Source organism: Falco peregrinus, chromosome 11, assembly GCF_023634155.1.
Source record: "Falco peregrinus isolate bFalPer1 chromosome 11, bFalPer1.pri, whole genome shotgun sequence".
Taxonomy (NCBI): Eukaryota; Metazoa; Chordata; class Aves; order Falconiformes; family Falconidae; genus Falco; species Falco peregrinus.
Genome location: NC_073731.1, coordinates 1,247,383 through 1,274,331, shown reverse-complemented (window position 1 = coordinate 1,274,331; position 26,949 = coordinate 1,247,383). Strand labels below are relative to the sequence as shown.

General features: G+C 46.3%; 2 protein-coding genes across 4 annotated transcripts; both read right to left on the bottom strand.

The window, feature by feature from the left end:
- Positions 1–307: 307 nt before the first annotated feature.
- Positions 308–13,351, bottom strand: GZF1 (GDNF inducible zinc finger protein 1). 2 transcript variants are annotated; one of them, XM_027783273.2, is made up of 6 exons: positions 13,219–13,351; positions 7,686–9,052; positions 5,690–5,784; positions 4,493–4,660; positions 3,205–3,362; positions 308–2,689 (listed from the first exon to the last, which is right to left on the bottom strand). In XM_027783273.2, the coding sequence occupies exons 2-6, from the start codon at positions 9,029–9,031 to the stop codon at positions 2,336–2,338; spliced, it is 2,121 nt and encodes a 706-aa protein (XP_027639074.1). In that variant the 5' UTR covers positions 9,032–9,052; positions 13,219–13,351; the 3' UTR covers positions 308–2,335. The 2 variants fall into 2 exon arrangements, with proteins under 2 accessions (XP_027639074.1, XP_055672175.1); XM_055816200.1 differs by lacking the exon at positions 13,219–13,351 and adding an exon at positions 12,504–12,655.
- Positions 12,787–25,933, bottom strand: LOC114010175 (GDNF-inducible zinc finger protein 1-like). 2 transcript variants are annotated; one of them, XM_027783271.2, is made up of 7 exons: positions 25,855–25,933; positions 18,893–20,182; positions 16,842–17,774; positions 15,198–15,292; positions 14,799–14,966; positions 14,138–14,295; positions 12,787–13,360 (listed from the first exon to the last, which is right to left on the bottom strand). In XM_027783271.2, exons 2-7 carry the CDS (start codon positions 20,179–20,181, stop codon positions 13,115–13,117), a joined length of 2,889 nt encoding a protein of 962 aa, XP_027639072.2. In that variant the 5' UTR covers position 20,182; positions 25,855–25,933; the 3' UTR covers positions 12,787–13,114. The 2 variants fall into 2 exon arrangements, with proteins under 2 accessions (XP_027639072.2, XP_027639073.2); XM_027783272.2 differs by lacking the exon at positions 25,855–25,933 and adding an exon at positions 25,360–25,785.
- Positions 25,934–26,949: the final 1,016 nt, after the last annotated feature.

The window sequence follows — 26,949 nt, the reverse complement described above, 5'->3', positions numbered from 1 at the left end:
TGAGCCCTCGTACGGGACAGTGCTGGCCGATCCGCGTTACAGCGCCGGTTGCACCACCTGCGTGCCTGTGGTACAACGGGTCACAGGAACGGGGAACGGGCCCAGGCATCGCACTAAGAGTTTTTCTGGCGTGTTTCTTAATGCCCAGCAAAAGGTAAGCGAAATGGATCCCTCGCGGGAAGGGCAGGACTAGCCCAGGCATCTCTGGCAGGGCCTAGTTAGGATGTGGCGCGCTCGCAGCAACAAGGGCCTGTATGTATAGAAACATGCCATACAATCATCAAATCACTGCCAGGGTCAGTCTTAATGAAGGTTTCAATATTTTAATAAGAACAGTTCATACGAGTAACTCACTTCCGTACATTCATGGAGTACAAAAGTTTCCCTGGCTACAGGTACTAATGCTCAGGCTTTAAATATATCTACAAACTCCTGACACTGGTCATGGGGAATACTGAGCTTCGACAGGAACTGCCTGCTTGAATAAATATTTCAAATATAACCTCTTGGAAATGTTATCTTTTAAAAAAATTCCCTTTCTATAGATTAAGTTATGATTCCATGGTAACGCATCAGACATCCCTTTAAGGTCCAAAAATAGCTCTGTGCCACAGTCTAGGTATCGTTATTGCTTTGCCAACCCCTAAGCCTTGGAACGGGCCTCAGCAAGGCCTGATTGTGCTTACCTTTACACTGCTGCAGTCGTTCCGTGTTTCTCACAGCTTCAGCTGAGAGAGTTTCTGTGGAAATACTACACTAACAGCAAAATGAAGAGAAACGGGAAAATGACTCTGAAAAGCTCCATTTTTAAATGGTGGCGCTAGGATGTGATCCCCAGTTTTGAAGCATTAGCCATACAAGCAAGCTGCAATTAGATTAGGATGAATTAAGATAAAGCGCAATTCTTGCAGAGACTGGGGCTGCTGCAGCAGGCTGTGTGACCTTGCGGTCACCCAAGTCACAGCTGGGACCCTCCATCCCAGTGCTGGCTTTGCCACATTCCCTTATTTAAAACAAAGGCGCAGTGCCAGGGTTTTCTATTACAATTGAGCAGCCGATGCTAACGGGGAAAAGCCTCATACCCTTGCCCCGCCCCGCTGGGGACAGTGAAACCCACACCAGCCTGGAACTGCTGTTCAGAGCCCAACCCCGTCTTACTCACAAGGTCTGCGCCACCTGGGAGACAAAGGCCTGAACCCCTTGAATAGTCCGCCACGTTTTTCACTTGGTTGCATCTTTCTATGCCGTTAGTCAAACGCACCCGGCCTGTCTCCTGTGTGTAGCTGGGTTTACCACTGGAGACTCTTGCGCTGGTGGAATTCCCTGTAGCAAGTCCGCAGCAAAACAGTAAGAGGTTTTTTCCCCACCAGAGCAGTGGGTAATTTAGAAGCAGGTCTGCAGTTCTGAGCAGCAGCGGTGTTTGAGCCACGGTGGAGAAAAGTGCGCTGCTGACCTATCTGAACCAGCAGAAAACGGCTCGGGTACAAGAGGAGAACGCCGTAAGCTGTCTTCCTACACCAGCCTTCCCAGCATCACTGAGGTACTACCTCTCACAGACATTTTTACCAAAGATGTTTTAGTCTTAATTGCCACGTTATATGTAAGCTGGAGCCGTTAGAACATGGAGACTGAATGCAAGTGTCAAACTGCGCCAGGTTTCAGGGAAATGTAATCACCACCGCCCCTACAGATGCAGCACTTGGATCCCACCTGCCCCTTCTGCTACTAGAGAATCGAGACTCCAGGTCTTTCCGAAGCTTGCTCCCACTCATATTCCCAAGGAGTGAGCTGGCTCACTGCTTGGATCTTTGGCAAAAGCAGAGAGAAACCAACACTTCCTGAAAAGCCACTTAGTACAAATTAAATTTTACGTATCAATTCCCACTAAGGGAAAACGCAATTAATTCCGCTAAGCTACTAGGCTGAGAAACACAACATAATTTCTCTTGATTGTACGCGTGTCATCAAATCAACTGGAAATCACATTCACACCTTCTTTATAACCTACCCAAATACAGGTACTTCCTTTCAGTACAGGCCGGCTAGAGCAAAGGAGCTGAGCTACACAATAAAAAAATAAAAAAAGTTTATTTGTCGGAAATAAACTTACTGGGACCTCTGCCTCCTCTTCCACTGCCCTGCTGTGGTGCTACTCTGCCCTGCCTTCAGGAGATGGAGCTGTATGTGTTGGAGGCAGGTAATGAATTTTCAGAGGAAATTCTGGAAATCCAGTGCCTGCTTCCTTGTAGCTTCCCCTAGTTCCCTCAGTAGGCTACCGGCAAAGTCAAAGGACTATACAAAGGGTGCAGCTTAAACTGGATTTGTAAATACCAAATTATTCCATATTCACCAGAGCATGAAGCTGTGGCTGCATAGCATCTGTCTGTGTCTGCAGCACTGTCAGCTCACTTAGAGTGGTGGCTATAAGGGCCTCCTGTGGCCCTGGAGTCCCGTCTGACTTACAGTCTGTTCCCGTGGTAGAACTATCGTGCAGTGCAGTCACGCTCCCCGCAACGGCAGTCAAGTTTGGATAGTGGCTGTTCTCGGAGAAAGACAGCAGCTTCTCGGGTATTTTAGGTGACACATCATATTCTTCATCGGGAAGCTCTGTCTTGTGACCTTCATCATTCTTAGATGCTCCTTCGACAATGACAAGGAAGGACTTCCAGGGTGTGTTTTTATCATGTATCTGGGAAAAAAAAAAATAAAAAGAACCAGATGACAGTCTAGGAGGCAAAAGCTCAATGCTGGTCAAAAAGATCTCCACGTTGTCATCCCACATAACTATCCCAGAACTAGGTTGGTATACATCCATGCACTAATCTGTGTCCCTGGTGAGCTTCCCCTTTTCACACAGCATCTACCTGGTCCAGCAGAGAGCCTGGCCCAGAAAGCGAATCCTGTCACCTGCCAGTGGCACGGGGAACGTGCTCAGAGGTCACAGAACAAATCTGTGCCTCTGAACAGTCCTCAGGCGTGACCTACATGGGCTGTGCCACAATGGATTAAGCACAGCTTCACTGTGGCCTCAGGACTGCACACAAACCATGTGAGTATCTCAACACCAAACGCCACGCCAGAGAGCAGGACGCGCTAAACCCAGCAAAAACCACACAGGAACTGCCCTCCAGGCCCGAGAGGTGCTGATGGGTCAGTACGTGGCCGCAGAGGAAGGTTCTCGTAAGTGGGCTGGCAGGCTCTTACCGAAGTGTGCCGCCGGAGGGTGGACTTGTCGGTGAAAGTTCGCCCGCAGGCATTGCACATGAACGGCTTCTCCCCAGTGTGTATGCGATGGTGACGCTGCAGCGCATTCAGCTGCGTGAACTGCTTACCGCACTGGTCACAGCAGTAGGGTCGCTCACCTGAAAGCAGAGCGCAGCGTTAGAGTGGTGATGTTGGGGTATTACGAGCTCTGCTCACTGGGGAACCCCCGTACTTTGTGCAATGGTAATACACACACAAGCATCTTCAGGAAAAAACCACGATGTTTTCAGAATTCTCACAGTCAGGTAACGGACGCATCCGAAATAAGCAGATACTTGACAGAGTAAGGGCTAGACCCACAGCCTGCATAAATCTGTACAGCCACTGAAGCCTCCACGTATTTTCCACCAGCAACTGAAGTCTTGCCCAGAATGCAAGTTTTCCTATTTACAAGGTACATTCTGTAAGCATGAACACCAGAGCTGCCCATAACACATCATACTGCTGTATTCTCTGTGTTATCAAACACTTTTTGAAACAACCACCTTTACTCCTTCCTTGGTTAGGGTAAGAAAAGATACCAGAAAACTTGCTGACAGATGCAAGTGGCATCACAGAAAGAGAGGTGATATTCCAGAACAGGAAAAACCCGCCAACATCAGCGCTGCCATGCCAGTGTCCCCTGGTCCCCCTCAGTAATGCCACACTAGACACGGAGAGGCATGGAAGGCACGGCAACAGAACAGGGATTTCATTAACACCGAGAACAGTGGCAAGGACACTTCCTAGGGGGTGGCACGGGATAAGCAAGCATATTTATTATGTGATGAAAGCAAGACCATCATTTGCAACCTACAGTATTGCTGAATAACAGGGACTAGAGCAGGTAAGAAAAACTTAAGAACAGACACTGAAGAGTAGATCCAAGGAGGAGAGAATGCAAACATGAGAAGTGGGCAAGAACGCAATCAGCACTCCGCAGCGCTTTGCTCAGAGCCAAACCAGACATAGTCCTTTGGTCACTAATAATCCTGGCGGCATTCTTAACAATGCACTTCCAGCTCTTGGAAGTGTTTCAGAGAACTGCTGTAACTTGGTGAGAAGCGCAGGGGGCACCAGAAGCAGATGAAAAGAACGTGACGCACCAAGAATCAAAATACACGCACAGGGTAGGAATTAAAGTACTGGGAAATCCTAGTTGAGACACTCCCTGTCCAAATCATGCAAGCGTGAGAGCTACGTCTTTAAATCGTGGTGGTTTGTTTCAAACAAAAAGAGCTCCTCCTACCTGTGTGAACTTTTATATGTTGGTACAGCGAGTTCCTCTGTGCAAACGTTCTGAAGCAAACTTCACATTTGAATGGTTTGGATCCCGTATGGATTCTGTTATGGTGTTTCAGGTACTCCTTAGAGGCAAAGCTCTTCCCGCACGTTTCGCACATGAAAGGCCTTTCCCCTGCAGCGAGGGTGAAAAGGAGAATTACACCCATGTAGTGTTTCAGAACACTATTAAACATCACATGCAAAACCCAAACGCCATTAGACACACAACGAAGCACATGCCAGCCTCACAAAAGGATCTGTGTGGGCCACAGCAGCGATCTCTGCGTATGGCACAGAGCTTGCCTCCCAGAAACCTGCACAAAACCCTCCACAGCGTGAGGGCAACCGCACCCATCCCACAGCACGCCGACAGCGCTGCGCAGTGCACGAGCAGCCCAGGGAGATCTGCAGCTAGCTAGCAGCTTCTTGCCGCCTTGGGAGCATTCTGGCTTACTTTCATCATAACCATGAGGCTGCATGCCTCTGGTGCAAGGCCTCCACCTGCCAGCAGCACATTTTAGTTACACGCATCTTGCTGAGTGTGCCTGGAATTCTGTTTCATTGTCATTTGAAGGTTTTCTGCTGCCCACATTTAGTTACGAGTTACTGGCAGAAGGCAGACCTTTCTAAGGCAGGTCAGTTGAAAGATGCTGCTGTACCACACACAACTTGCAGGAGGTACAAAGGGTCGATTCAAAACACCAATTTATACTACAAAGGATACCTGGGAGAAGGACACGTGCTTTCAAAAAGATTTCTTTGCAGATCAGGATAAGCCAAGACAGCTGTTTTTTATTCCTTGGCTAACTGTTCCAGATTCATAGAGAAATCATTTTTCTCTTAAGAATTCAACTGCACCTTTTATTGATGACAGATCTGTGGACACTGAAGGCTATTCAAAGCAGCCCCAGTCTATGCCTCAGATGGCGGAGCCCAGCCAGATGGGAACGCCGCCTTTTCTCTTTAATCAGCTCCTTTTACTCTCTCTGCTGTCTGCCTATCCAGCTATAGGAACCTTTCTCAGTAAAATCACGCCTAGGGATGAGAACATCTGATTTTATATACAAAACGACAAGAAAAAAGCATTTTCTGAATGAAATTAAGGTCTGGTTTCACTGCAGGCCTCCTCCTACACGTAGTACATCACAAAAGCAAGCCTTACCTGTGTGACATCGTTTGTGATATATAAGCATGTGATTCTGCGTGAACCTGGCACCACATTCATCACAGACAAAAGGTTTTTCACCAGTATGGATTCTGAAATGAGAAGGCAACATTAAAGCACCAAGGTATACCTCCTTCCTCTGCAGCACAACGCAAGCTGTCTTTACTCTGTGGCTGTTCTCTGAAGAGTGACCGTATGCTTGCACAAGACTTTCCTGTCTTTTAAAAAATACCTTCAGCTGGGCCAAAATCTGCGTGGTGGTTTCTGCAGTGCTGCTTTCATCGCTCAATCATGTGTGTGCTGCATGATCAAGGCCAGATCCCGAAATTTCTTTAGGGTAAAACCAAATTTTTAAATTAAAAATTAAGTAACGTGTAGAAAACTTGTATCCAGATAGACTGAAATAAAAATGTAACGGTCTTCTGGGATCTGAAGGAAAGCAGCTATCTTTATATTGCTAACGCTATTAATAAAACCCTCCACACAGAACATGAGCGACATGTCCCCTGGCATGCTGCTCTTGCCAGGCCAACACACAGAGTCACTGGCTACCCTGGAACAAGTGGCACCCAAGGAGCAGATTAAAGACGTCACTTTTACACAGTTTTCTTGCTGTCACCCCAAGCTGTGGCATCACCTCCTGAGGAAGGCTGTGTGTACAAGAAGGGCAGTTCACTATTTTGCTTAGATTTTTGCACGCATCAGGGCTCTTTTGAATAGCGCTGCAGGAATGCAGCCAGCACAAGTCAGTTTTCACGGTGATATACATCAACAGGAAGAGCACAGATGTAAAAATACACACAAAAAAGATGAGAAATTCCCACCACAGACTGTCATGATACACGAATTAGAACAGCACTGAATTTCCAGCATTCAACAAGCTTACTATGTAGTCATAGTGGTACACAGTGGAGGAGGAACTCCCCTTCTGCCAAAAAATAATTTTTAAGCAGTACAAAGCAGTTCCTTGCGGTTAGGAAAGGACACATGCTGAAAGAGAGATTCCATACCCCTGCATCAGCAATAACACCACAGCAGTGCTCCCCTTCTGGACGTGGTTTGTACCACTGGGAGTAAACCCGCTGACTTCAAAAGGGGCGGTGAAAGAAAGCAAAAGCTAACGAACCCTTCGACCTCGCAGGGAATGCCACCAGGGAACACACTGACACTACTGTGTTCCTTTCGTGGATCAGAGTAGTAGTACTTAGGGATATTTCTTCTATACCTCCCTCTCCATGCTTACTCCCTGGCTCTAATCTCAACTTTGGTTGCAGATGACCCCTGTGGCAGACTGATCAAAGCAGGCTAAAGCCCGTAACAGCTATAATGTTTGCCTTGATAAAAATGTCTCTCCCCTGACCTTTCAAGACCATGCATTTGCACCTCCACCTTTGGGTCTCACTGCAATATAAGCACTACAACTGATTTCACTAGCTCCGCGTGGGTTTCCTCGGTGCTTCACTCACCTCCAGACGGTGACGTGTCAGCCTCTTTCTAGGCACATTATCGGTTGTTTTCTAAGCTTAGGACCCAAATTGGGCACTCTTCAATGTAATGCGTGACCAAATATTTTTAGAATATTTTCATGCTTATTGCATAACATTATTCTATTGACTAAAGAGGCATCAAATTAGCAGAAATAATTCTAGCCCTAATCCTACAAATAATTCCGCACGGGGGTTGCTTTTCTCATGTGAAACGTCCCACTGACTCTTAATACTCTACTCCCATGGGAAAAGTTAACCGTGCCCTTTGGCAGCAGCAGGCCTCGACCCACGCACCCCTATTTCGGCTTAAAGAAAATGACAGCAACTCACTTAACCCAAAAAGCAGGGAAGAAAAAAAAAGAAAAGAGATCTGAAAAAAGGAAATACGGACACTTTCCAGTCAGTCACGTTTTACATCCCCACTTCACTTGAAGGCCCAAGGTGTGTTCCAGGGGATTCTGCTTCTCCCCCCAGAATCTAACAAGGCCAGTTAAGTCTGTTCATACCTCATGTGTGTTTTAAGTGCAGAAGGCTGAGAAAATTTAGCCTCACACTCTGTGCACCCATAAGGCTTGTCGCCTGTATGCGTCCTTTCATGGAGCCTCAAGGCAGTTTTGGAGCTCAACCCCTTTCCACACTGTTGGCACTGATGACGCTCCCCACCACCCTCATGAACCTGGAGAATGTGCCTCTTGACGTCCTTCTTCCTCTTGAACTTCTTACCGCAGAGCTCACAAGGGAAGTGGCGCTCACTGCTGTGGACATGGCGCTGATGGCTTTTTAGGTTGCACCGGTTGGCAAAGGTCTGACTGCAGGTTTCACACCGATAAATGATTTCAGCTGCAATGCCGTGGCTGTGCTTTATGTGCTTGAGAAAACTTTTCTCATAGAGGAATTCCTTCTCGCATGTGCTGCACTTGAAGTTACTGCCTCGTTTCTTTTTATCCTCTTCAGATTTTTTCAGGTTTTCTTCCAATTCAAAGTTGCCATCGCATTCTTCGCTTTCAGGTTTGATGCTGTTCTCCGCTTGCTCCTCCTCTCTCTCCATGTCACACATATCCTGATCTTGAGGATATTTGTTTTCTTCAACAGCAACCTCTGCATTCTTCTGCTGCTCTCTCAGCCGCCTTGTGTATTTCTTCTTTGGGATTTCCACAAATATTTTCCTCCCAGCTAGTCTCCCACTCGCCCTTCTGATTTTGGCATAAGGAGGCTTCATCATTTCCTTCTTTTTGTCTGTTTTCTCTTTTGATTTGGTAACCGGCATCTCAGGAGATGCTGCGTTGCTGGGCCTGTCTACTGGCGAATCTGGAGGATCCAGAGGACAGTCTGCCTGGTCCGCTTCTGCCACAGCAGCTCCTTTGGACTCGAGCAAAATGCTTGGCTGGGCCGTGCTCTCTTCCTCGGAGTTCTGTGATTCTGAGAAGTTTTGCAACTCCAACAGCACTGACTCAAGCATCTGCTTCTTCAACTGAAAGCAGGTTTCTGAGAGGTCCAAACACTTCAGCTTTTCGGCTATTTCCAGCATACGCTGCACTCTGTCTTCTTCCACTTCTACCTTAGCAGTATACACAAACTCAAGAAACGAAGCAAAATCGGCAACCTGGACCTCGTTCAGGAACACGTTGGTCCTTGGGCCATCCATGCCCTTCTCATTAAGGAACACCTCCTTGAAAAATTTGCTTGTTGCTGCCAATACGGCCTTGTGAGCAACAAACTCTGCCCTGACGCCTTGATATTCCACGCTGACTGTCACATCGCAGAGGTGGCCCAGGAGACGCAGCTGATGCATTTCATTCAGCAGGTTGATAGGGGAGGACTTGGATTCCAATAAAACTGCATTACTTTCCATCTTTCTTCTCTCTGCAAAAAGCTGTTAACAACACTGCATGTTAGTTATTTGCATGGAAGCTAACAAAACTCAAAGGTTTCAACGGCCAAAAGTCATGTCCAGACTTCTGAGAGTGCTTCACTTCAGATTTAAGCACTTCAGGTAATTGAGCTCAGGAGACCAGACTTTTACAGAAGCTTTGTGAAAAGTCTGGCTAGAAGCGCAGATTTCAGAAAGCGTCACCATGAGCAGTCATATCTAAACCCATACCACCAGTCATCCACAGGGATTTCTCTGAAGTTCATTTAAGTTTAAATCTCAACTGTAATTTTTCCTAGAACACCACAGACTATTAGAACCTGCAACAGGGATGAAGCAAACAGAGAAAGATCAAAAGAAATGTTCTTATTAAGGCATGTGGAATCAAGAAATTATTCTCCCTCTTAATCAGGCAGTAAGAGAAAGGTAAGATTAAGTAAAAGTTAACTGCAATCCTAAATAAACACTTCCTTAAACAGGCTTTTGAGATAAGACTTTTAAACAAGACTCGGATAAAATTCCAAATGCTTAACCGACCAAAGCAAAGGAGACCATGTAATCATATTTGCAAATTGTAAACCTAAGAAATCATTAAAAAAATCCCCAAAGTGTTTTCTTTTCTAAAATATTCATCACTCAAAATGGATTTACACCCTTTAAATTTTGTAAGGCTGCAAATGGGCATTCAAGGGCTTCACAATTTCCACTACCCTTTACCTTCAGGTTATGTCCTATTTCCTAGTAATGTTTTAAGCTGCTCCAAAATTCTCAAAAGAACTGAGGTGTGGTGGGTTTTTTTTAAAAGGTTTGATCCCAGAAGAAACAATATTTCTATGAACTCTGAAGACACTCTGAGCAATACCCCCCGTGCAATCTATCTCGCTTTCCTGTGTTCCTAACTACTATGTATGCATGCATTTTGAATCTGAAAAATTTCTTTCTGCTTCCTGAAAGTTAACTAAGGTTTCTTTCTTCATGCTCAGGTACAGTAGACTTGCAGTCTTTTATACACAAAACACCAGAAATCTTGCTCAGGAAGGTAAATTAAAAAAAAAAAACAAACAAACAAAAAACGTGTACAAATGGAACAAAATTTGTATTAATATAACAGTAAGGAAACCATATTAAACAGGAAAGAGACACAAGAATAATATTCATCGCATCAGAAGGAGGCTCCTTCTCTTCCAATAGAGCTATAAACTCAAATTTTTAGTCTACACTCATTCCAACAAACCAAAAGTTAGACTAGCATCCCAATACAATTTCCTGTTAAAACCATCTTGATAAAATATTTTCAAGAAAACCGTAAAATGAAGAGCTATAATCTCCACCAATCTGTGCAGTTTGGCAGCAGCTGTGTAAAACGAGTGCTTTGTGAACTTAATACTACGCAAGGCAAAAAGCCCCAGGGAGCCTCTGCCCCAAGGTGTTTACAAGTAAGGTAGGCAGGACGTGAGGGAAGTAGAATCATTTCCCCAACCTCATGCAACAAGCAAGTGGGAGAACAGCAAACAGAATCCACCGTGGGCACCCAAACCCCTTCCTTAGGTTCTATGGAAAAAGATTATTCTCAGAATGAAACTTTCCCATTTCCTAGCTTTTGAATCTTCAGCTCAGTCAGCTTACTATTAAGATTTAAATAGTTCTATTAACATTATTCTAACAAATACCTAAATCCCACTGTTACTTTTACTACACCTAAACCAAAAGACCTAGAAAGGGATAAAGAATCGCCTGTGCCAGCTCAGAGCTCAACAGGCATCTCAAAACATTGTCCACTTTTACAAGCAAACCCCAATGCTGCACTTCAGTTTTGATAGAAATTTTATATGAATGAGAATGACATGATTTGACTCCTGACTGAAAGGCTGACTCAAAGAAGCATAAAAGATCATGTTTAAACTTTGCTTCCCTTTCTCCACACTCTGCGATTTTTTTCTCAGTTATACGACACACTGGCACCCCAAGTATGCAAGGATGAATTAAGCAAAGACTCTCTGAATGCTTTATCTGAAATAATCAATATCAAAACATAACTTTTCCTCCTCAATAACAATTATTTTTGAACGACTCATCCTGTCATTTCACAACTATCCATCTATTTTCCATTTGATCGCACGGCAAAACTGTGGTCATGTGTAGACAACAGCAATCCCCAGCAGGAAACAAGAACCCAAACCACAAACTTCTCCCACTGGGGTGAATGAGCTCATAAATATTCAACGAGCCGTTCGTTTCAGGAGCTGACCACAGGCGCATGTGTTAACAGACACATTGTGCCAATTCCTTTTTTCTTAGGGCTGCAAAGCAGAAACCTCCTGTTCTTCCCTCCATAGTATTTGCAGAATCAAAAGCCACTATGAAAACACATCGCTTGCTCTCTTTGCTAGCCTCCCGCTGGTTTTGAGTTTGTTCAGAGGAGCATTAATCCAACATGTACAGTAAGATACGTTGCGCCATGAAGGCCTTTCATTGTGAAGGCTTACCACTCCTCTGGCAAGTATACTGAGCTGCTGAGCACTGGGCTGGCAAAGCATCTTCAAGAGAAGTAAGCCATGTTCACCTCAAAAAAGACAGAGCCCAAAGATCTGCAGACTGAGCCTGCTCACTAGGACTAGCCTGTCAGAACCTAGATGCAAATAAAAGCAACTCTTGCATAAGGTCAGTCATTCATCACGCACATGAACGCGTCCCCTCCCAGTAGCAAACCTAGCTGGAGAGATAAAAAGAGGTAAAAAGAGCCAGCCAGATTTCACAGATTGTGGACCCGCAAGCTTGTCTGTTCTCCTGCACCAGCAATTCCACAGGGTCTATTAAGAGGCATTACTGCTAGCACCACCCCGCCCCATTCCGGATTGCTCCCACCACCGAAGCTGCAATAACGGTGCCACAGCAACGGGCACCGCCTGCCGGGCGCAGGCAGAAGCCCTGTGAAGCAGAGGCCGGCGCGCTGCAGCAGACACCCCGCACGCCGCCTAGGTGCCAGGCCTGCGCACCCCAAGAGCCGCCAGCCTCTGTGAGCGCAGGGGCAACTCGGAGCCGCACACCGACCCCAGCCCAGGCCGGGGGGCCCTGCATGGCAGGACGGGGCGCCGCTGTGTGCCCCCCCCCCCCCCCCGCTCACACGACAAGGCCCGCCAGCCCCTCTCCTCTGCGGGCTGGTTCCTCGGCCGCCCCGCCTGCCCCGGCGGCCCGAGGGCGGCCGCACGCGTCCGCCGCCAGCAGAGCGGGCAGGAGTCCCCGAGGTAACGGGGAGCGGGTGCCCCGCCGGCCGCTCGCCCCCAGCGCAGGCGACGAGGCTACTGAGGGCGATCTCGCCGCCCCGGCTCCCTCCCCACGGCGGCGGCGGGGCGGGGAGCTGCTCCCGGCGCAGGGGAGGGCGGGCGGCCGCGAGGGGGAGGCTGTCGGGCACGGGCCGGGGCAGGCAGCCCGCCCCGCCGCCGGCCGCACTCACCGGCAGCCCCGCCGGCCCCGCAGGCGGAGCGGGCCGCGCCGCTCCTCAGCTCACGGCTCCGGGCGGCGGCCGGAAGCTGCGCGCCCCGGCCCTGACAACGGCCCCGGCGGGGCGCGGCCGTGACGCGCGGGAAGTGGCGTCAGTGCTGCGACCCCCGTTGCTCGGCAGCGCGGCCCGGCGGGGCCCGGGCCGGGACCCCACGTTCCTGGGTGTTGCTCAGCGCATCACCGGGTCTCTGCGGTCCGATCTGTGCGAACGAATCAGCTACGGGATGGAGGGCCGCTTACGTCATGAGCGCATCTTTATTTAAAGCCCCAGGCCAGGACCGGCCAGCGCCCTGCCCCAGGCCGGCCGCCGCGCAGAGGTACCCCACGGTGTGCTCGGGCACTACAAACCAGAAACCCGGTACGGATCTAAACTCTACCTGGCATAAACACTGCGAAGTGGAACTACAGCTCCCTTCTCTGCCTGCAGTGCCCGTAACTCCGGCTCACCTGCACAAAGCCACCGCTGCACTGCAGAGGGTGACGAGGCAGCCGCAATTAACACTTGAGACAATTTAGCCTGGTACGACCTGGAGAGACCGCACGGTCTTCTGGCGGTAATTGACTCTACAAGTAAAGAAGGGAGCGATCGGTGTCTTCTGAGTTACTAACGCCAGATGGCACATGTTCTACTTTTTTACGAATAATGCTTTCAGGTTTATAAAGTTTACCTTGGTCAACCGACCAAATTTCTGGCACAGAGTCTTCACCCATACAGGCTTCTGAGAACGTTTCTATTTTGGACCAGTTATGGTCCTTTTTGGTCGTCAGATCTATTAAGAAACTCCTCCAGTGAGCATTCCGGTCGTGAATCTAGAGGAGGGGAGAAAAAAAGTGGAAAACAATTACATCTGATTTTTTCCTAACAGTAACTTTAATAACTGAAGATTTAAACCAGTACAAAATCAAATAGTACTGGGGTTAACTCTGTGATACTGGGCTCAAACGCAAAAGCTGAACAAGTCTGTTTTGCCAACTATGAGCTGATTTCCTGGCTCTGCTGCTGCAGAGTGCTTCGAGAAGTGGCTAGAATTTTAGCACACAGACATATATTAACTTAAAGACTTGTAACTGGAAAAAAACCTTTACATTCTGTCTTAGCGGTCACTTCAAGGACCCAAAGGTCTCTGAGAACATGTTTCTGCTGGAAACATGTAAAATCATGTTGATCTGCAACATGAAGGTGTGATCAACCAGCATGTTGTGGCCTCTGTGGAAGAGGTTTAAGAGACTGCAGTAATATAAAATGCAGGAACCATTCCTTTTTTAAGAAAAGGATTCAATCAGTAATAAGCATTTTAAATAACCAGTCCTTTGTCACACATTTTTATAAAATCAGATTTTCCTTTTGAAGACAATTGAAGTACCTGGGAGATGACTGGTTTGACAGCCAGTAGTGGGAGCTGCTGTGCTGTCGGAGAAAAAACTGCATGCTTCAGAAATACAAGCTGTGCACAGATGGCAGATCAATCCCCCAACCCTACTATTCATCACCAATGTGAACCCTCATTAAGGCAAGAAACTTTTCTCAGTAGTTAAATGTCACCACCGTGGTCTGCCTGCCACAAAGACACCCAAGGGGCAGCATACCGACACGTGTCTGCGCAAGGTGGACATGTCTGTGAAGGTTCTCTCGCAAGCTCTGCACTTGTATGGCTTTTCCCCGGTGTGAATACGCTGGTGCCGCCGCAGAGCGCCCTGCTGGGTGAACGTTTTCCCACACTGTTCGCAGAAATACGGACGGGTCTCTAAAAACAACAAGAAAAACCTAGGAAGCACAGAGTGAGAAGGCGGGTTCTTTTGGACCTGATCTCAGCAGACAAAAAGCGTAAAGGATTTTTAAAAGATCCAATATTGATAAAGCAGCGTACATGGGAGATAGATGCTTGAGGCCCCGGGTTTTAAGGTTATGTGATAGAGCAAATGCTTCTTGGCTGCAATGGAAAGCCTGAGAACAGCGCTCTGATCTTGCAAGGGGAATAGCAGCAACTACAGCCACTCTCTGCTGTGACGTCCTTCAGCAGCACAGAACAGGCCTCAGTCTTCTGGGCAAGCACCATCCAGTATGACACAAGATGGTATCGTGCCCTGTGTAACGAGCTGTGAGCCCTGCTTCTCCCTATCACCTAATTTAAGCACCTTTTAAAAGTGGTGGTGGAATAAAACACCTCCATCCAAACTTGAAAAGTACTTCAGACCCAAGCTTGCAGTGCCAGTTATTTTCCCAGCCCCGAACAGTTTGTTTCATTACCTGCATGGACGTTACTGTGCTGGGCTAGCGAGGCTCTCAGTCCAAATGTCTTCCCACAGACCTCGCACTTGAAGGGCTTCGCACCCATGTGGCACCGTTTATGGCATTTTAAGTATTCATTGGTGGCAAAATGTTTTCCGCACACATCACATTTAAAAAGGCGCTCTCCTGAGTAAAGAGAAAAGACAGCCTGAATTCTTTCAGCAGAATTTTGTACTTCAGAGTTGGTTTTCAAATATCTTTCTATCCCTAGTAGTTCTTTCCTGGTACTTGAAGTCTCTTCTGTAAGTTACAAAAAAAAATAAAAAAATAAAAATATCCCAACTAGCAATCTGTAGCAGTATAAAGGGTGGTGATAGGAGAAAGCAGGTGGAAGGAACAGAAGTGCTTAATGCCTACCTGTGTGTGTCCTTTTGTGGCCAGTGAGTTTGCCTTTATCAGCAAAACAGGCCCCGCAGTCCTCACAAATATATGGCTTTTCCCCAGTATGGGACCTAAATGAAGCAAAACACAAATGACTACTAATAAAATTAACTCTTGTAGTGCATTCTTAAAATACTGTATTTGAAATTACATTCTACACACTACAGGCAGCATGCTTCATTTTTTAAATGAAGTGGAAAAAAGGACATTCTGCTTGCTCAGGAAATGGAATGTTCACAAGTATCGGTGCTACACTAAAGACTAAAATTCCCACGTAAGGTTTACCTCTTCCTCACTCTCGGGCACTATACAATCCAGCTTTTTTCCACAAGTTACAGCTCATGGGATCAGCATCAGAAGGCAGAAAGCAGGGAAGATGACAAGCTGCTGTTGTGCTAGAGACTGAAAGTGCATCCAGATCATCCCCAGCACAATGCCAGCAGCAGACCTCCTGGGACATCGCGGGCCAAGTTATTGCTTCTGCAACCCTTGAGCCCCACATCCTCTGCCCTGCAAACTTTTAACTGGCAAGATATTCCTATTTTTAAGACAAGAGACACTAAGGAAAGGCAGGCAGGCAGTGTTTCTGAACATGTGCTGGACACCTGATTTTAAACTAGCTCAAATCAGAGAAAGCCTAAGCCTCATGTTTGGTCTTCACACTATGCTGACTTCCCTTATTCCAACCCAAACAGTATGATGTGCAAAACCATGCATAATTTTGAGTTGTCAGGCAAAATGCTGCAAATATGAGACAGCCAGTTACCCAACATAAACCCCATGAGTCACCGTTTTGTTGCAGTCACACTGCATCTCACACGCAGTGCAGCTCTGCTGTGTTTCAGCTGACAGATTATCTTGACGATTCAGATGTTTTGCTGGTCCTGAATCAGTATACCTCAATTTTTTTTTTTAAATCACTGTAAGAACACTTGGGAGACAGAGGACAGCCACTGTCCCTATTGTATGGGTCCACAGTCTTTAGTAACAGGATTTCTCTCACCTAGTTTAGCCCTCCAACAGTTAACCTCCTCTTATAAGCCATCTGCTAGGCTCTCTGTTTGGAAAAAGATGGGAAATTCCATGGCATGATTCACCCTCTCCTGGGAGAGGACACATTTAATATCGATGCCACCAGAGAGCAATTCATCCAGTCTAGCTCCACTGACTACAGAGGGAGCCCAAATAAGTCCAGGTTTTGTATTGCATACCAGAAATTAAATCCCACACTAAATGACTTGCTCAGAGTGATAAAGAGCGAGTAGGGCTCCACATCTGGGGCTCTGAGGTCCCTGAGTAATTCTCCAGCCTATGCTACTTTTCATCAGTGAGGGCCATCATCTTATGATCATCTCAAATGATTGGCTTTTGCTTACAAATCTGGACAGGGCATCTGTTTCAAAATCCCTACCAAACCTGATGCAATGACCAGATGCCAACAAAGCCTTTACGTAAAAGAATTAATCATAGACACTACAGTACAAATTGTATCCCAGTGCTCCTGTTACAAGGACATGCAAGAATGACTCAAAACTGGGAAGTTAGAAGAGGACAATGAAGTGCTGAAGTACACTGGGCATGCAGGGCGTGGTAACGGGAACAGCAGTGCTGTAGGCTGACCTGGTATGGATCTTAAGTTGTGATGGCTGAGCAAATTTTGAATGACAAATGCCACATTCGTAAGGTTTTTCTCCTGTATGTGTCCGCATATGAAATACTAGGGCTGTTCGGGAGCTGAGGATCTTCCCGCAGACAGAGCAGAGAGGGCGTTTGACTCTGCCTTCATGCTTCCGCATATAATGTGTCCTTACATCTCTCTTTCTTTTAAAAGTAGCATTGCAAAGGGTGCAGGCAAACTGCCTTTCTTCCGTGTGGACACATGCTCGATGCTCCTTCCAGCTGTTGTAACTAGCAAACGACTTGCTGCAGATGTCACACTGATAGACTTTGCCAGGCAAGCACTGATGGACATCTCTGCAGTGATCCACATACTTTTTCCGGGAAAGAAACTGCTCATTACACTTATCACATCTTATTACATAGGTGGATTTCTTATTCACCCTGCTTTTATTTACCTTCTTTAATTTAAACTCCTCATCTGATTCATGTTCTTCACCATCCTTCTCATTAGGGCATTCATCATCCTCATCATCCTCCTCAGTACAGACCTCCTCGTTATCTCTACTGTCTTCAATTTCTGAATAGCCTGCTTCGTAATCTACCTCCTCCTCGCCCTTCACACTCATTTCACCTTCATTCCCTTCTTCACTCACTTTTTCAGTTCTTGCTGCAGCTTCTTTACGTTTCCGCTTCTGTTCTTCTTGCCCATCGCCACAGTCTGCTTCGGTAACAGATGAATGCCCAGGTTCTTCCTCACAACTTTTGGCCTCTTTGTGCCTCACACGCTTTCGTTGTTCAGCCTCTGATGTCCCATCCCACGTGTCTCTGCCAGGATCTTTGTCACAGCTCGTTGCGTTTGGTCTATGGGCAGGCGGAATGACCATCCAATAAACAGGCATGAGTTTCCTCTCTTGCCCAGACCCATGGATTTTTCTGTCAAAATAAAACAAACAACAGAGCACAAATTCAGAGAGTTTAATTGTTCCAATTCAGACATGTTTGCCTTAGAGGAAGAGTTGCTTCCTTTTAATTGTTCTTCAAAACATTTAAGAAATTAACAGCATGTTTGGAGAGCTGAACAACAGGGAAATTTTGTGTAGAGTTGGACTGGATAATTGAAGAAAATATCTTAGTTCATCAAGGATGGAGCCTCTCAAGTATACATATTTGTTGTCTGACTACTAACATAGGACAGACTGTAAATTTTCCTCCAAGGCCATGATGGAAAGGATAAGAAATTATGGACTCAAACCAAGGGAAATATAGATTAAATGCCTGTATGGAAAAATAAAACATATCCCCTTGTAAGCCATCAACTTCAGCAGTTAATCCACTTACCACTGCTCAGTGCATGCAACAAGCTATGTCACTGCAATTGCAACACAACTGGAACGTTTTTTCCGCTACTGGACTGAACTACAAACAAATTTTGACATTTTTTTAAAGGGACGATGAGATCCAGCGAAAAACCACCTATCTCCTGCAACACAGAGGCAGGGTATGGTGACGTTTGACACGTACAGTAGCTTTTGCAGCTCTGAAAACTATCGTGCAATTTCAACATCTTGTTTTCAGTCAGGCAACACTTCATAAGCCCATCTGGAAGCTCACACTACCCAGCAGAACAGCATGCAGGATACTTGGCCCATGAAAACCATACTAAAAAGCTCCATACTGCCCTGATGTTTCTGAAATGGGCAGTTTCTTGTGCATTTTAAACAGATGCCAGTTCTTTTGAGGGTCCTATTAAAAAACCCAAACCTGAGGCTTCCGAAATCACCTAAGAGATCCAGTTGCACAAGTCCCCTTTGAGTCAACAGGAAACATTTGCCCACATTCCCGCTCTGGGAGACCTCAACCCACTAATCCGGACTATGAGCTTGATGAGGTCAACAGAAACAATCTGTGCCGATTTCAACACACTCCTGATCAGATCCAAGGAATTCTGAAACTAAAGCAAAGAGGACTTCAGGAATGCTTTTAGCCTGGCACCCAGAGAGAAAACACATTTCCCTGCATGCACACAGACACACACACAGAGAATGCTGTACCTTACGTGAGTATTGTAAGCAGACCTCTGAGCAAAGCTGGCAGAGCAGCGTTCACATTTGTAAGGTTTCTCCCCCGTGTGCGTTCGTATGTGAACCGTCAGGCCACACTTGGAACCGATGACCTTGTCGCAGTACGGGCAGGCCTGGGGATCCTGCTTCTTCTCATGCACCCTGCGGATATGGTCTTTTATGTCCTTCTGACGCTTAAAACTCTTGTCACAAAACACACAGGAGAAGCCCTGCTCATCGCTATGAACGGTGAGGCGGTGCTGCCGGAGGTTCTGGTGAGTGGAGAAGAGCTGCTCACACATATTGCAGCTGTACTTGACAGCCAGATGAATGTCATGCTTGAGCTCCATGTGCGACTGGTACTGCTTGGTAACACGGAATGATTCATTGCACTTCTCGCACGCAATCTGTGGCAAGACTTTTTCCATGTGCCGCGGTGTCTTCCTGCGCTCCGTTTTACTAGAAAATTTGGAAGTTAAACTGTTTTCATCTTCCCACTGCTCAGGCAGAGTGTTCCTAACTGCTATGCGGGCTTCCTTTGACTCAGTCTGACTTAGGAGAGGATGACTATTCTCATTTTCCAGACTAACGATATCCATGCCAAGTCTGTTTCTGGTATCTGCCTTGTTACATTTTGGTAGCTTTGCTGCCCTGGATTTTGGGCCTGGAAAAGCAGTGTCCTCTTGCTCCAGGCTTGCTGGTTGCCCTTCAATGAGGTCATAGCCAGCCAGCAACTTTTTATGTTTTTGCCTATCCCAAAGTTTTCTCTGCATGGGTATTGCCGCAACTTGGGAAGAGTTACTCAGTTTGCAGTTCTCCTCTTGCTGGATATGAGTCCACTGTGGCTGACCTTTCAGATGGAGGCTCAAATCTAAACCCTTCCTGCCCTCTGCTTTCACTTCTTCACAAATGTCAAGCAAATCCTTGCATTCAAGTCTTTCAGCTATTTCTTTCATCCGTTGCAGTTTTTCTGCCTCAATCTCCACTTCTGCAGTGTAAACAAACTCCAGGAAGGAGGTGAACTCTTCCGTGTAAATATCTTGCAGAGTCACTGTGCAGTTCTTCGTGTCCAACATCTCATCATGGAGGAAAAGCCCCTTGAAATAGTTGCTGGAAGCTGCCAAGACAGCTTTGTGAACCAGAAACTCCTCCTGAATTCCCAAATGTTGTGTGTGAACAGTCACATCACAGAGGTGACCGAACTGGTACAGAGAATGCAGTGCCCTCAAGAGGTTAGGAGCAGCAACCTTGGATTTCATTAGAATCTTCCTCTTCTCCATCCTGCCAGAAAAACAGACAAATGTTTGAATGCCAGCTCTCCCTTTTCAATGAGCTACTGTTTTACTTGTGTATTACATTAATCACTTAAGAAAAAGCTCAGCAGAGATCCACGTCCTCATTCCTCATTTACGAGACATAGTAAAGACCTTAAGGTTATTTCTATCAATGCAACCACCATCTGCAAACATGCTTGGTTTATTACAGTCACAGATTTAGATTTACACTCTAGGATAACTCCTCAGAGTGAATATTCTGTAGCACAGATGGTTACAGTAACAAAATAAGGGTAACAGCATTGGCCCAGTTAAATAATAAAACATTCTTCATACAAGCACTTTTCAACAGTAGAGGTCACAACCATTTATGAGCATCTTTCCCCACCCCTCTTGCACAGAGGGGGAACTGAAGTATATAGCAAGTCACTTTCGATTGTTTCCAGGCTGGTGTTGAAACAGGGCCTGTGTTTTCACAGTTGCATCAGGCTCCACACACTGTGCCAGGCAGCCCCTTGTGCCAAAGCAGGGGCATAAATCTTTGGATTTGGTTTGATTTTGTTTCTGGGGTCGTCGTCCCCCCCCCGTAAACAATCAGACCTAAGGGTTAATAACGATAGTTAGCAAGCTTCTATTGTATTTGGCCACTTAAATAATATACAGGCACAAACTACTTATCTAGAAAAAGCTACAAGTTTTTTGAGGAGGCAATAGTATTTTATTTGAAAAATATCTCAAAACTGCTCCTTCTCAATCCACAAACATAGGGGCCAGAAGTTTTTTGGCATTTTCAGAAAGAACAATTTGCATTTCCCCACCACCTCTAGAGACGGACACTAGCTATCCTCACAGTGAATCTTACACCTGAGAACTCTGTGGCTTTCCTGTGTCAGCCCGCATATGACACCTACTCCACTGGAACAAGAAGTCTCATTTACCCTTGCACATAAAGGACCACAAAGATGCTGTCAACCTTCCCAAGAGGCCTTAAGATGCTCTGATCTGATCCTCTATGCTGATACTCCTGATCCAGCAGAGTTTTTAAATGTCTGTTATTTAGCACATGCTTACAGCAGCTTTGTAACCAAGGGAAGAACATTAGGCCAAAATAAACAGAAGAATCAGCTTGTTATTGCTTAAAGGCTCTGTTTAAGCTTGGCTTGCTGTGCTTCCCTCTCACAGTAATAATGGTTGGCAGAAAATTACACCAAGCTCTGCTTTCACTTCTCATCTAAATTGTGTTTGATGTTACATTAAATACATTCCTTGCAGATATAAACTGTCTGATTAAGACGACAAATGTGCCTTCAACATAAAGTACCAGGAAGTCAAATACAATACATAGCCTAGACTGAATAGGTCTGAATAGCAAGCTTAAGAGATAGCTTTGAGAATACTCTTCCTGTTACAAGCTACTGCAGCAGAGCACCGTAGAGGACAATCATCTTCTAATCTGCAAGGCATAAATCACTCAATGCTTGGAACATCCCAAATAATTTTTTAAAAACCGCATTTAAAGGTTTAAACGAATTTTCTAATGACCCCATTAAGTGCTGCTGGAGCACGTACAGCTACATTCTTAGGAAACGGACAAGATTCCTACCAGATAAAAAGGTCTGTATATTTGAGTTATGCAGAACCTCAAATACTTGTACTTAGTCTGGGCTTTGATCCCGAGTATTCGATGAGCTGCTGTGAGAAGTCCCACCCCAATCAATGGGACTGCTGGGGATCTCAGCCTTCTCACCTAACTGGTGCAGAACCTCCTCACTCCTGGACTCCTCACTAGTGGCAAATTCAAAGATGCTTACTCAGAAAAAACAAAAATATTACTATAGGAAAAATATTGAGGGAAATTAACTAAAAGAAAAAGACAAAGCCTCTGCTGAAACATCGCACAGAAGCTAGAAAGTGGGGGATGTGCAAAACAGCACTGTCTAAATTCTATCAGAAAAGGACCACTTGCACCCAGACTCCTACAAATCATCATCATGATCACCATCTCTGCCTTATGAATTCTGGCCAGTGAGCATCTTTGAAGTGCTCCCGACTCAAGATTTGCCAACTATTCCCTACCAATGATCACCAGCTACATGGAGACGTAACCCTAACAGCTCCTGCAGCAGACTTGCAGGCTGTAGGTAGAAGCACAGATCAGGGTTTAATACCTATATTCAGACCACAAATTCACAAAAGCTTCCACTTAATCTGTCCCCTGGCTTGCCCTTCTTAATGTTTTCCAACAGGATATCCTCCTTAACTTCTGTGCAGAACTGACCCCAGGGTTGCTCACCGATCAGTAGCGCTTAAAGAAATCAATGAGCAGAGCACGTGCTAATTTCCTCCAGCTCCTTTTTCAGATTGCCATCTGTGATAAATTCTCAATACATGCTCCCATGTGAGCTCTGCTAACACTAATATCTGATACTAAGCCAAATGGAGAGGCATGTTCCAACATCATCTCTTTAATTCAGCTGGTTCTAGATTAAACCAGCCCAGAAATGGTTTGCTGAAAAAGTCTTTCCACTGAAAAATGCCACAGATTCATCAATCCTCACTCTGTTTTTTCTTCAGAAAAAATGAGACTACTTTTCGTTACCATTTGAAGAGGAAGATCAAAACTGGAAATTGATCTAGTTTTCTGAAGTGGTGTTGAATATAGTTTGTTTTCATATGTTTTTACAGTTTCAGGAGGTTGAGAGTTGAACACAATGTTTTGGGGTATAAAACAGTATATAAGATTATACACCTCCCCCCCCCCCCCCAAAAAAAAAGTTCAAGTAATGAAAGTTTTCTGAGTATTTTGCTTACATTTTGGGGGTAAGGAAGAAGCTTATTACCCCCAAAGGATTAGGAAAACTATTTCCTTACTCTTTACACTTCATTACCACTTAATGACAAGAGAGATTCTTGAGGAATTCCCATGCACAGCAATGGGAATAAGGATGACAAACATTGCAGTAAATCAGTTACTGAATCAAAGAGTAGGACATGTTTTGTTCGAATTGGAGGTTAATGTTGGCTTGAATTAACCACCAGTAAACAAATAGGAAAAATAGTGGTAACATTATTGATAGCATAAGGTTTAACTGTGTCCCTCCATTTATGAAGACAAGACAGTGTAGTCTTCATAATCCAGATTTTCACTCCCAACTGCGTCTGTAAACTAATCATTCCGAGCTGCACCCCGAGTGTTTCACTTTCCAGCACTCTTGACAGCCCAAATCTCAAAATGATTGGCACTTTCTCTCCTGCTCCACCTCAAACACATGCCCCTAACCCAGCAGAACAAGCTCCCAACCGGTGACACAGGACAGTCACAAAGGTGGAAAAAGTGCAATGCAGCAGGAGGAGTCCACAACCCCTCTGCTATTATCTCACCCCCTCAGAAACCCTCTCAGAGCGGCTGCTGGGAGGCAGCAGGGTTCACAGCCCACTGATCACTGCGGGTCATCCTGAACCCGCTACTGCTTCTGAAACCAGGAAGCAAAGCGCAGCTGGTTTGAGGTTAACAGCTCCAATAAACAATCATTCTGCTGTACCTTGAGGCTATTTCTGAAAGCAGCAAGTTGCTGCCCTCTGAGGCATCGACTTCAATGGGAAGATTTAAATGAAAGTAACATTTTTTTCCACATATTGCATTTTGCCTGTTTGTAACTTTGTTCAGCTCTTTGACCAGTAATAAGGAAATAAATACTTTTAAAAAATTGCATGTATGTAAGATTTACAGAAAACATAATTAATTTAACAGAACCACTGCAAAAACCAAAACGTATTTCAATTCAATTACAGTTCCCGATAAGGCCACTAGAATAAGTACAACTGTTTTAAAAACTAAAGCTTAATGGTGGTTTCCAAGCTCTAAGAAGGGATTTATATGTGCTGCGTGAAGATGTTTCTAGGAAGGATGTTTCTGAAACATCTTTGCTTCTTGGACTTTCACTGTTCATACCTACTTTACAACTTCGATAGGCCAGAGCCTTATCTGGTATGATACAGTGTAGCCCTTTTGAAGTGAAGACAGCGAAGGTACACTGATACATAGACCCAATTATCTAGGGGAGAAAACCCCCACAAAAAATTGAACCGCACACTTCTCAAAAATTCTGTTATTTCAGATAAATATCTCCTGCTTTTTGCAAAGTATATATTTAACCTTTGGTTGGTTGATTCTTCCCAAGCCTTTTCAATTAGATCTTAAGTTTCTCTTCAGAGAAGTGAGGAGGAAATTCTTCCTTAACTTACTTTCCCGGGAAGGCTTCCTTTAAACTCTCAAAAGCTGCATGTACATGTACAAAAAAGGGTTCTGACAAGGACCAAAATGAGAATCCTTGAAGTATCAATCGTGTTAGGTGAATAAATAATAAATATAAAGTCCTAATATGCTCTTACTTAATCATCTTTATCCTTTGCACAAATGGCCCAAGTATCTTTTTGAGGTGTTGATATGGTGTAAGAGCATATAATTGCTCCTCTTGATGCCTGGGCTATCACTTGGTAAAATAAGAACAACACAGGTAGATCGTAACAGTGGCGCGGCGCAACACCCTGGATCCTGACTGATAAAACGAACTGCTCAAGAGATCAGGTTAAACAACCAGAACTGCAGTACAACAGGCAGAATATTTAAGAGCACACAAACCTCCCTATGTAAAGGGCAATGACTCATTGTCACAGATGTGTAAGACCTAACTTCAGTCCTTAAATAAGCCATACCTGTGGTATTTTTTCTGATTTTTGCTTTTTTTCCCCTGTAAAATCAGGTAACATTTACCTGTCTTAAGGTGGATTGTGATGGTAAAAATATATTAATAACAGTGAGATAAAAGGCTAACATAGGCGAAAAAGAACATTACAGGGACGTAACTGCTACAGTTACTCAACTGAATCAATCATCTGAAAAATCGAGCTTATTCAGATAAATTCCCACAAGACGCAGATATGTAAAGTTAGGTTTGTCAGGAGACTGAGCAAACAGTAACTGCACCACCACCACCCCGCTACAGTTTCTGGCCTGCTTGTGCACTGCTGGGCAAGCTGAGGGACTGCCATCCAGAGCATCCCAATTCATCCTCCAGCACACCGCTGGACAAATTCCTCCAACAATCATTTAAAGTTGTTGGGGTCTTTTTTTAAAACGTACAGAACTCTGACTTCTGCCTTCCTAAACCCCAGGTACATTACCTGTGAGCCCCAACAGGGCTTGCCCCTCGCGTGAGGAGCTCACGGCTGGGCACGCTCGCAGGGGCACAGTGCTAACGCTTGCACCTCGCTCAATGGTGCCACGCCGCGTCACTCCTCGCACCATGGGCCACATGCAGGTGCGACCTTCTTCTGGCTTTTACCGTTCACTTTGCACGGCCAACAGATTCCTAGGCACGTCGCCGGCCCACAGCGCACAGGTACCCCCGAGCCCCGCAGGGGAACTGGACACGGCGGACACCTCCCCTGTGCTTCAGACCAGCGCAGGTCTCCTCAGGGCCTGCCGAGCCGCGGGGCAGGCCGAGGCCTCGCCGCCGCCATGCTGCCTGCGCCTCAGGCGTCGAGGCCCGGCCTGCACCCCAAGGGCCACGGCCACCCTCCCGCCGGGCAGGGCGGTGGCAGCAGCAGCCAGGCCCCCTCCCCCGCCTCCCGGCGGCGCTTCCCCGTCGCTCCCTCAGGGCCGCCTCCCGGCCTTACCCTGCCAGGCGGGCCGCCCCGCTCCCGCCGCGCTCCGGCCCCGGGCGCAACCACCGCTCCCCCACCTGCGGAATGGTACAGCCCGAGGAAAGGGACGCCGCTGCCCGAAAGGAACATGGCCGCCACAGCGTCACCACGGCAGCCGCCTGTCTTTTGCGGCCATCTTGAGTGAGGGAGGCGGTGGGCCACGAGCGGGCAGCCATCTTGGGCGCGGGCACCGGCGGCGTTCCCGCGCTGCGTGAGGAGAGGCGCAGCTGGGCTCGGCCCGCGGGCGAAGCCCTCACAGCTCCTCAGAATTGCAAGCGGGGGTCAGTTTTACCCCGTTAGTGGGAGTGCCTGCCGCTACGCTTGCAATTACCTCCTCTCCAGAATCCGCAGTAACTCCCGCGTTGGTCACCTCAGGGTGCCAGGCCTCGCTCTTGCCTACACACATAAAGCAGCCCCTAGCTGTATTATTGGGAGGTGCCGTGCCCCAGGTAGAAGAAAATCTCAGATCTTTCTGCGAGTGTTTTGGGGTTTTTTTTGTTGCTGTGAGAAGACAAACCAGCTTCGCTCCAGGCTCACAGCAGATCAGCTTTCAGGGCCCCAGACCTCAAAACAAGCTGCCAGCCAGGGCTCGGTTCACTCAGGTGTGGTACCATGCTCTGTCTCCAGCCGCAACTACAACAAAATTCATACCTGTAGGGACTTTGTTTTCCCAGTGATCCATCCACATCTTCATTAGGAAGAGCTGATTGAAGGAAATCCATGAATTTTCATAGCTTGTGCTTAGCTGTTTCTACAAAGCTGAAAAAAATTCCAATCAAGTCAAAACAATACGTTTTCACATTTGCAAAAGCACGGTGTTTCACTGTTTAATCAGGTTTAATTGCTTCTGTTGCCAGTGGCTGTGGTGGGTTTGTTCCTCAGGTGTGTTAAATGCCTTTACTTACCATACAGCCCATCTTGCTCTGCCAGCCAGCTCCGGCTCCCCACCATCTCCCAGTATGGATACTGGCAGATTATTGCCAGTGCTAAAAGAGAGGTTTATAGGAACTACTACCTTCAGGGTCTGAACTTTAGTGTGGTAAATCTGGGCGTAGGAGAAGCACAAAC